Source organism: Balearica regulorum, chromosome 1, assembly GCF_011004875.1.
Source record: "Balearica regulorum gibbericeps isolate bBalReg1 chromosome 1, bBalReg1.pri, whole genome shotgun sequence".
In the NCBI taxonomy this organism is placed as follows: domain Eukaryota; kingdom Metazoa; phylum Chordata; class Aves; order Gruiformes; family Gruidae; genus Balearica; species Balearica regulorum.
Genome location: NC_046184.1, coordinates 50,708,256 through 50,718,499, shown reverse-complemented (window position 1 = coordinate 50,718,499; position 10,244 = coordinate 50,708,256). Strand labels below are relative to the sequence as shown.

Below are 10,244 nucleotides of genomic sequence, written 5' to 3'. Positions count from 1 at the left end.
ATTGATGGCACTTTTCCCTCCAGCGGCTGCACGGTTGGTTTTCCATACAGGAGGTAAGTAGAGGGATTGTGCTCTGCTTTCTTGGGGAAGTTGTTAGACTTCTCTGAGGAGAACGGCGTCACTATGAGAAGTAACGGAAGCTCTTTCCACTGTCTCCTGGAGGATTCATTTGCAAAAAGTGCCTATCTGTGCCTCTGCCAGCTTGCTGCATGTCCTGCTGCTCGCCGAGGGTTGCCAGGCCATCGCTGGTCACGACGAGCTCTGGCCAGCCTCGCAGCTCTGTGCCTGGCTCCGGTGCTGCGGGCTCCTGTGAGACCTTTGCCTGGTGTCAGGGGGCTGGGGGCGGTTCATACCCGCTGGGGAAGCCTTGGGGGGCAGCAGCAGGGTAAGGGCAGGAGGAAGAACGATGGTTTTCCACTGGTTTGTGGGCTCCCTTTCTCGGGTTCTGCCAGAGGGAGTTCCCTGTTCCTGCAGCACCCTCTCCTGAAAGAATGCTTCTCGGGTTACTGGGTTCTCCTCCTTTTTAACATTTTTAGCTTTTCAAAAGTATCATCGGCCTCAGAGCCTTAAAGCAATTAAGGTGTTGCGGAAGGCTGTGCAGGTGCAGCGGGCACCGCACCGCACCTCCGGCCTGCAGCCGGCAGCCCCCCAGCCCAGGGAACCCCCGCCCCCCTCCCTGCCCCAGGCCCTGCAGCTGCTGGGTGTTACTCCGGCCGGCACCTCTCTGCCCCAGAGGCTCCCTTCTTTGCGGTTTGTAACACGCCTTGGAGCCGGGCAGGGCTGGGAGCGGGACAGTGCTTCTCCTGAGCTGGTCCTGCAGCGTCCTGTGGCCCTTCCTCGCAGAGCCCCGCACTGCTACAAGTGGCGCTTGCTCGCTTTTCACCGGTGTAAAGCACATGAGTTAATCAAAATAACCTCCAAAAGCATTTTATTCTAGATAAACCCATACAAACACCAACATGGATTTGTCATTTGCACTTTTTTTTAACCATTCATTTTAAACAACAGGTTAACTTCTGTACAACAGGAATTACTTTACACATTAGTAAGATTTGACTTTAGATAACTGCAAAATAATGCTCTGTAAGCTAGTGTTAGAAAATATGCTGTTTGCCATAGCAGTTTGTCTGTAAACGTGTGAAAATAAAAGAGAAGTTTGCTTTCATTTCAGAGAATGCTATTAGAATTGTTGGGTTGCTGTAACACAGCTTTAGTCAGAGGTGGGTGTGTTGGTTGTTTTTTGTTTTTTTTTTTGGTCTGTGAAACAGCAACAGCAGATTGCGGAGAGGGAGGGTGTGCCAATGGTTTGTGTCCTGATCCAAACCTACCAAAAGAGCCACAATCACTTAATTATACTTCACATCACTTCGTGAGATCCACTTGATGGGTTACAAAGTCCCAGCATGACTTTTAATGGTTTACTAACAGAGTGACGATGCTGTTTAGGAGGCTTGAAGAAAAGGCAATAATCCTATTCCAGGCTGTAGGCTAAAGCTACGGGGCCTGCTTCAACACATACTTAATCTCTAGAAATTATTAAAGCTATTGTAGCAAACAAGCAGTAGTACAAATACAGAATAGGACTGATACTTTTTTTTTGTTTCCTCATCATATAAACACATATAGTGAAGTTCACAGGATCAGACCCACGCAAACAGACTATATTTTACAGCTTTTCAAGCAGAAAAGTTGGGGATTTTTTTTTCTTTTTTTTTTTTTTTCTGCCTGTACAGAAGGTTACCGTTGAACAAAACTATCACAGTTCATTCAAATGTACTGCCAGCAAACACCTGAAGTGGAATGGAACTGCTGAGACATCTGTCTAACCAGAAAGAGTAATCTGCTCATGCCCCTTCTTTAATGTTAATTAATTACTGTGCTTTTTTTTTTAATTATTTATTTGATGCTGCTTTAAAATGTTAGGTTAAGAATGATAAAAATCAAGCCCTTAAGTACAGGTATTCTAAGCTTAAGTGCTACTCAAGCCATGGTCCACTCCTTTAGGACAGAGGGCAAGACAGGTTAGGATTGGGGTGGGTGGTTTTTTTCCAATTAAAATTAAACATCAAAATACATTGTGCCAGGCAGAGAACTGCTGAAAGTACTGCAACACTGTAGTGCAGTTTCCTGAACAAAAAGTCATACATTCCATCAGGTATAAAGTGTAAACTTAACAGCAAGTGTAAGACTTTTGAATTAAAAACCAAAAAAAAGCCATCACAGTATGGGTTGGTGGCTCCCCTCTCTGATATGCAAGAGATCCAAGGTGTGCAATCGCGTGGTGGGGAGGGGCCAGACCAGTAGGCAACGTGGTTTTGTCTTTGCTTTTTTCCATGCCAACAGGCAGCCTTGCTTCTGCCGAAGCGTGGTTAGCGTTTGCTGCGGTGCCGTGGGATTGTGCCCGGTACCAGCTTCCAGCAGCCTTTGCAACCAGCCCGGCCAGCTTTAGCACTGCTGTTCTGCAGCCTCTGGGCTCCTCCGAAGCAGCAGTAAATATTTTGAGTGTGTCACTGCCTGGGAGCCCCAGGGTTTCTGCTCTGAACTCAGGCCACCCATGCCGGTCCCAGCCCAGGCACCCTCGCCACCGCCACAGCAGGGAGGGGACAACACCTCCCTCTCCTGTGGGCCACTGCGCTACGCCACTCGCCTCCAGTGGGAGGTTCCTCTGGAAATGTGGAAATGTAGCTCCCTCTTCTCAGGGCCTTACCTCAAACCTAAGGGCAGGTGGGAGCCTGGGTAAGTGCCTCTGTGTGATTGACACAGAGTCCACGGCAACAAAACATTGTGGCTCTGAGGCGGAGGGCAGGACTGTGCTGTCGTGGTAGCAGAGCCAGTGCCACGGCTGCTCTTCCATGGCTTTGTGGGACAGCTACTGCACCAGCCGTGTCTCAGCAGCATGGCCACACACCTGCTTTCCAGCTAGGCTAACTGTAGCCACCCATGCAAATGCAATGGATGCCCTCCTTTTAAAATGGCCAAGCCTCAAAAAACACCCCAGCAGGCCTAAGGCAGACAGTTAACCCCTCCCCACCCCAGCTATCACATCTGCATCAGTTTCTCATACACAGTCAGAGATTACACCAGCCCTCCTGTTCTTACGTATTGTTACACTAACCCTCTTTTGACAAGCCTTTGTGTGGACAACCTGAAAAAAAAAAGAAATGCTGGCTTCAGATTTGTGAGGCCCTTGTACCCGGATGGCCAGGACTGTCAGCACTAATGCATGGGGCCATCACGCACCTGAGTACAGGTTTGTGCACCAAAGTGCAGCCATCGTCAGCTGCTTCATCGGCTCACCACAGTGTTCCGATGTGGAGCAGCCGCATGGAGGTTTCACGTGTGAAGTCGCTCACAAGTGTTTCACAGCTTATTTAAGGATGGAAAGGTAGAAATGTAAACACCGACTGATGCCGGTCTAGTGCCTTTCTCCAGAAGCCTCCCCCTTACTCAGTGGTTGGCTTCTCTTTGTACATGGAATTTCTAACCTAAGGAAGAAATGGCCTGCCATGTGGCATTTGGCCTTCAAACCTCAGACCCACTTTTTTTCTGCTAAACACTCTTGTCCTAAGTGTCACTTTGGTGCTCTTTGTTTTGTTGTCTTTTTTTTTTTCCCCAAACAGGAAACAGTGTACATTTGGAAGGAAGGAAACTGCAGCTGACCCATATTCTGAAGCCGGAGCTCAACCCACAGTTTGCCAAGGCTGCTGAAAGGATGTGGCGAACCATCAGCTTTCTCTCTTAAAAAAAAAAAAGAGCTAAGCAACTTACAAGCTCACACAGGCAACTCGGAACTTGCAGTGTGTTTTGCACATCTCCTACAAGCTTGTTTTTAAGTAAGCGAGCTGAAAGCTTACTTAAGGCAGTATCTTTGAACCAAAAGGTGTCTTCAAGTACTTGAAAATGCTGGCCCTGCCAACGCTAGACTCACTTTCGCTTTGACATGCCCACGTTTTAATATGTAACCCCGCCCGTACTTCAGTCCCAAACATAGATATTACTTGGAATGGTCAGAGTGGAGAAGAGTGTCCAAGTGTTTCAAACCCTGTACATATAGTCAGTCACAACAGTTCTGGGAGCAGTAGCGCTTATTTAAAATCCCCCACAGTGACGCTGTGAGTCAGTGCTCTGCTCAAAGCCATTTGCATTTTTTCTTTTCATCAAATAAGTCTTTTACTTGCTGGAGCTGTTTCTGGACTTCTTCAAACCCCCGTTCTCGCTCAAGTTTGCTGACAATCTGTTAACAATTAGCAAAAAAAAAGAATAATTTTTTTAGTGCTTATTTTACTTGCTGTTTTTTAAAGCCTGCTTTTCTGCATTCCAACAACTACTGGTGGAAAAAAAACCCCATCTGAATGCCTGCCTAAATGTAAACATTCTTTTCTGACTTTAACACTCCATTTTGGTAGTTTTCCTTTCAAGTCATTATGATTACAGGATTTGCAACACTTCCACAAAAAAACGACAGAGCCAAGCAAAAAACCCAAAACAAATCCAACACACGTTCATCTCCTGAAGTGCAAGGCAAAGCCAGTACTCCAGTTTTACCCTAAAGCAGATTTACAAATGGTATTTTATTTATCTTCCTCTGCCCTGTAAACTGAAGGCAGTAAACTGCCTCTCGTCTTCTAACTGGCCCACTTGGCACCGGCCCAGGTGATGGGAAGGAGCATTACTGCTGTCTGAAAAACTCTTTGCTGGCAATTCTACAAAGCAACTGAGGTCTCAGCAAACAATGAATGAGGTTTAGCTGCTCCCAGTCAAAAGCCAGAGGGGAAGAGCAGAGGGAGGGTTTCCTTCTGAGGATGGGGTAAGTTTAGCCAGTACTAGCTTCAAAAAAGCAAAAATGGGCACTGAGATTAGAAAGTATTCTCAAGTCTCCTCTGTCAACAATTCTAATGAGCTTAATAAAGCATAGTGCCACTCTGAGGATCATCCCAAGCTTCTTTTAAGAGGCAAAGATTTGATGCTGAACCCCGATAATTTGAGATGTTAGAGATCAGAAGCGGTAAGCTGGCTAACGGGTGACTGCGAGCTGGATGATTACAGGGAGTGCTGATGCTGTGCTGCTGGGGATGAAAAAGAAAAAGGTCTGGTTGCTGGGAGACCCAGACAACCTGCTGGAAGTGGTAAGGAGGCCTTCAGGCTACACAACCAGCTGGCTCTTATCTGCCTCCCTGTGCAGGCACACACAGCCTCTGTTAAGGATGCTGAGCAAAATGGAGTGGAGAATCCTGTCATGCAAATTGGAGGGCAGGGATTTTCTTACAAAACAGCTTAGAGGTAGCCTGTGACTAAGTGCTCTCAGTTGAGAAAAGATTTCCTTTGTTAGCAATAGGGACTGGAAGCTATAGCTTCTTCTCTTTAAGAGGAAGACGATTAGAGCAGAGCGTAAGGGCTCTGATGGGAAAGGAGCAGACACCTTTTGCTGTAAGGCTGAGCGTGCTCCGCTGAGGTGTTTGTACTGACTGTTACATCAAGATGCCTGGTGCTACAGTCTAATCTGATTTCTGCATCTCCAGGGAACTGGAGCGCGTGCACAGGAGTTGTGACAGGCGCTAGCAGATACTCTGCAAACATGGTTAAAACAAGAAGTCTAGACTATATAGGAACTTTCTCAAAACTGCAAGGAGAATTTTATTGCTACTATTGCTGTGAAATACGGTGACGACAGTAAAGGTCCATTTTCAAACTTTTGGCCTGTGACCCCCCTGAGAGGTGGGGGCTCTGGCCGCCCCAGGGGCTGCATTGCTCTGGCCCATGCAGCTCAGCGGGAGGAGCACTGTGGCCGCATCACTGAGGGTTTGTCTCTGGAGCGGCATCCTGCAAGTCACAGGCCAGGCCAGCCCTCGGTTACTCTGTCAAGCCCAACTTTCAAGCCTGAGGTGGCAAGTTAACATGAAGGGGTTAAGCGGGAATAACAGAGCTGCTTACCTCATCATAATATTTCACTATGTATCTGTAGATTTCACTCAAGGCCACTTTCTCATTAAATTCATTTTCATGTTTCTAAAACAGAAAACAGTTCTGGTCAGACAGTTCTCCTTTTTAAAAAGCTTAACATGAAAGCAAATGAAGTTCCCACTTCTCAACCGTACCTTAGATTCCTGAGTTAGAAATTCTTCAACCTCTGAAGTGGTCAATGGAGGCAGATCCCTGATGGCTTTATAGTACGCTTTCACCTCCTTCTTGTACAGTGGAATGTCCTTAGCGTAGAGAAGTTTATTTGTTGGTGCTTCCTTAAAAGAAAATATTTGAAGCCTTGTCAATTTTCACAGCACAGATTTCCTAAGGTTCCACCTCCACATAGTTAATTGCATCTCATTGTGTCTGTTCTCTGTGTGACTCATGTCTCTTTGCAGTGCTAATACGCAAGGAATCAAGGTTACGAAAAAAAGATGAAGAACAGACGCAGGACCTCAGTAACAGTGCATTGTGTTTCATGACAGTTGCCATGTAATTATTTCCACTGGAATCAGGAGCGATGAACATTTGTCCCTTAGACATAGATTTCTTTCTCACTTCCTCCTCACCTCTCCCCGGACCTGAAAGATTGTGAAAGCTAAACCAAAGGGCTTGAGGCCTACACCTTATTTACATACAGGATACAGCAGTGCTGGGGAAAGTTCCCCCAGGGTGACATGCCAGAGAGGCTTGCTAGATCCTGTCCTGGCAGAGGTTCCCCAAAACCTTTTTGGTCCCTACTACTCCTTTGCTCAGGGGTTGGAGAGCAGGGAGAGCTGACTGCCAGGCATGCACAGCCAAAGGGATTTATTTTTTTCCCCAGGGTTTCAACAACCCAGGTCAGCACTGACCTACCAGGCGGCTTTAGGCTCATCCGAGGAAATAGATGCTGATGTTTGTGGTAGGAGCTCAAGCCCCACCTGGAAACCATGTTTTCAGTGTGTGCAAGTGAGGGCTGGTAGTTTCCTGTCACTGCTCTAGTTTAAATTCTGGGCAATAAATGACACAACCATGTGATCTCTTGTCACTACTGTTTTCACTGTGTGATGAAATGATTTAAATGTTTGTTTTCTACGTAGCTAAAGAATGTTTTAAGATAAATTCATCAAAGTAAATACGTTTGGTACTAAAAGGCCACAAGATGTTTACTGCATTGCAAACCTCTGTCAGGTTTCAGCCTCCCTTTCCAAATGGCTAACGGGAGCTATTGTATCTACAGTACCTCACAATGGATGTTAAACATAGAAACCTAACACACCATGCCCATTTGCAGTTTTTTCCATCAAGTAACTGATGTGATTAGTTTTAATTCACCACACTTCACTCCTAAAATAAGATAAATAAGCACATTATGTGTTATTTGAGCAGTTTGTTCAGATCACACAGGAAATTAGTCCAGTTTTATAACTTTTTTTTAAGGCTAAAAAATCTCTAGTCTGTTTTGCTTGGTAGTATAAGCCTGAACAAATGCTTCCTGCTTTGGTACAAAGAAAAGGAAAATACCCTTGGGAAAAATGAAGTATTTCTGATCCCCAGAGTTCTGGACACTGTACTAAAGAGCTTTTGAATGTAAGATTTCTGGACTTGTTACTCCAGTAAATAATTTTGCATATAAAAAGGGAGTAGCTAATACATGTGAAAAGAACTGTTTCAAACTTCAGAGCTCTTTCAAGTATTCTTACAGCTCCCAGTAGCTTACTATGTGTGTTTTCTGCACATCAGTGTGTGGCAGACAAAATCTGGACTGCTTATCAAATAATGTTAATACTTTTAAGACCTTTGTTTAAAAATTCTTTCAAACTTTCAAATTCTTTCAAACTTTCAAATTCTTTCAAACTAAAATCTTACAATTTCCACCCTCTTCTACATATTCTGTAAACACACTGTGCAGAAACTAACTGCAGAGAAGACAAGCAACAGTTAACGATAAATATGGTAGCCTAGTAGCTCTGTCTCCTCCAGTGAATTCTTCAAAGTCTTGTGAGACGGAGCAACAAGGAATGGAAACTCAGTTTAATTAGGCTTTAATTAATTAATTATTTTTGCCCCCGATATCAGCAGATCCAGGACTGCATCCCTAAATCACTATACAATTGAAAAAAGACATTGGTTGAGAAGTTTGCAGAAGACTATCAGGGTAGCGTTACCTTTCCCAGAGTCTGTTCTGCTAGAGAAAAGGCATCCATGAAAGCTTGTGCGATTACAGACAAACAGCCATCTATGTGTGACGTCTTCTTAATATCAAAGACAAATTGGGGATTCTTCAGTATGTTCACCCAGAAGCGAAGAGGAAGACTAGACAGAGAAAGAACAAGCATCTTTAAATCTAACCACTCAGGTAGCACAACTGCTTTAAAATGGTAGTTTAATTGCGCTGCACTCATGGAAAGAAGCACATTTCTGGGCTGCGTATTCCTGTTAAAAAAGGGATCAGGGAACAAAGGCTACAGTGCAAACACATCAGGCAGTCACTCCTTCATCTTCAAATAATGCTCTCAACCTGTAGATACTTCTTTCTGAATGTGAAGTCAGGATGCAGACTCAGAAGTCCGGATGCAGACTCAGAAGTCCTGGAAGCTGTCGTGGTTTGTATTGGTATCCAATAAATCTACTAAAATTACTGGGATCCACAAAGCCAAACCACATCTTCACCCACCCATGCCAAAATTTTAATTCTTCTCGTCCCAGGTGACCTGTTCCATCTTTGCAACTACATTTTCAGAGAGCGTGTGCACTCCTGCGTGTATCGTACGGCCATACCTGTTGGTTTTCCATATGTGGACCACATCCGGGTCAGTAATTTTTTTGATCTCAGCCTGGGCATCCAGAAAGTCAAAAAAGTACTTGATGGCAACAGGTGCTTTATTGTTAGGTAAACTCCAAATGCTCCTAAAGAGCTTTTCAACAACTGAATGAATTGCAACCTGAAAAGTAAGAAAATGAATGGTGCTGTTATTGCACAAGAAATAGGAATTCTTGTCTTAGAGAGCTGAGCGTGCCCCAAGGCAACCACACACAGAAACTACAGTACTCTTGTGGCAAACATCTGGGCCATAGGTTATTGGGAAACAAAACAGTCAATAACAAAAATGAAACTGCAAATGAACCATAATGAGCTGCTTTCAAATGTCACATGTTTTATCACTTTACTGACAGGAGAATTGTGGTGAGCTTTGTGATAAATCGTAGGTGGAAGGAATCACGCGTTGAGTTTCCTGAACAAAGACAACATCAACTCTTCGGATACTGCTGGCATCGTTGCGAAAGGCATTTGGAACTTGTGACTGGAAGTGAGAGGGACGTCAGCAAAAGGAGTTTAACCGGTTTTCTAAGGTACTGGTCTTCATGGTGCCATCTGAGACACACGTTGAACATACATGCTCATCAACACTCCACAGCCAAGTGACTGTGACGCTTGATCTCATTCTGGGATAACAGCTTTGGGTGGCATACAAAGACACTAATATTAGAGAGAACTGGAAACTGGGTATTTCTGATCCAGAAGTGAAGTTATTTGACTCGCAAAAGCAAGGGATTGGTTTCTGATGGTCTCACTGACATCATCACAGAGTAATCATAAGTAGAGGCAAACAAAAGAAAACACTGTTTTGTGCTTTTTTTCTTCACATCTGTTCTGAAGCTCAGTTCAGCCCAGTCTTCTCTCAACAAGGATTTAAATGTATCCCAGGGCGTTGATGCATTACTGGCCAGTTCAGTTCAAAGTGACAAACTCTGCAATTGTGTCTGTGTGCATGCATGGGTGAGAGAGAGAGGGAGAGCTGCGGTTCAATGCAATTTCCTTTAGTGCACAGCGTATCATGGGTGGAATTTCAGAGTGAAGGACATCACAGCACTGTTGTTCAGAGCACTATCCTACTTTGGAGGAGATTATTAATTTAAAGCCCTTTAAAAGGACTGTTCCTTAGCCTGATCTTTTCTTTTGTACTTCAGTCTTCCACTATAAGATATTACTGGTTTACTCCTGCAGTTCCTAAGGGCTTATATTAGTTTCCATAGCTAATGAGAAATGACCAGTCTTCACTCCCACTTTCGGTAGTGTCCCAAATTACTTCAGATGCTATCAACAATCTAATTAAATAATGATTGATAGATTTTTAAATGCAGGAAGGCCATAATCATCATACCTTCAGGCTTCTTGTATCACACAGCTCTCAGTGTCATGCAATGATTAATATTTTAAGTCATATGCTGTTGCAAAGAGCTTTATAACCCGTTCGAGTAAGTCAGAAACAAGATGACATTACCACAAGGAGTAAGCAGGG

General features: G+C 44.4%; 1 protein-coding gene across 2 annotated transcripts in view; it reads right to left on the bottom strand.

The window, feature by feature from the left end:
* Positions 1-2,056: 2,056 nt before the first annotated feature.
* The window catches only part of LOC104638873 (plexin-C1), a 72,926-nt gene continuing 64,738 nt past the window's right edge, over positions 2,057-10,244 (bottom strand). For both annotated transcript variants that reach the window (XM_075748758.1, XM_075748766.1), the window contains exons 27-31: positions 8,722-8,885; positions 8,109-8,256; positions 6,096-6,236; positions 5,932-6,006; positions 2,057-4,234 (exon numbers count right to left, since the gene is read on the bottom strand). In XM_075748758.1, coding sequence (XP_075604873.1) covers positions 4,130-4,234; positions 5,932-6,006; positions 6,096-6,236; positions 8,109-8,256; positions 8,722-8,885 — 633 coding nt within the window. In that variant the 3' untranslated portion in view covers positions 2,057-4,129. The remainder of the gene's footprint in view (positions 4,235-5,931; positions 6,007-6,095; positions 6,237-8,108; positions 8,257-8,721; positions 8,886-10,244) is intronic.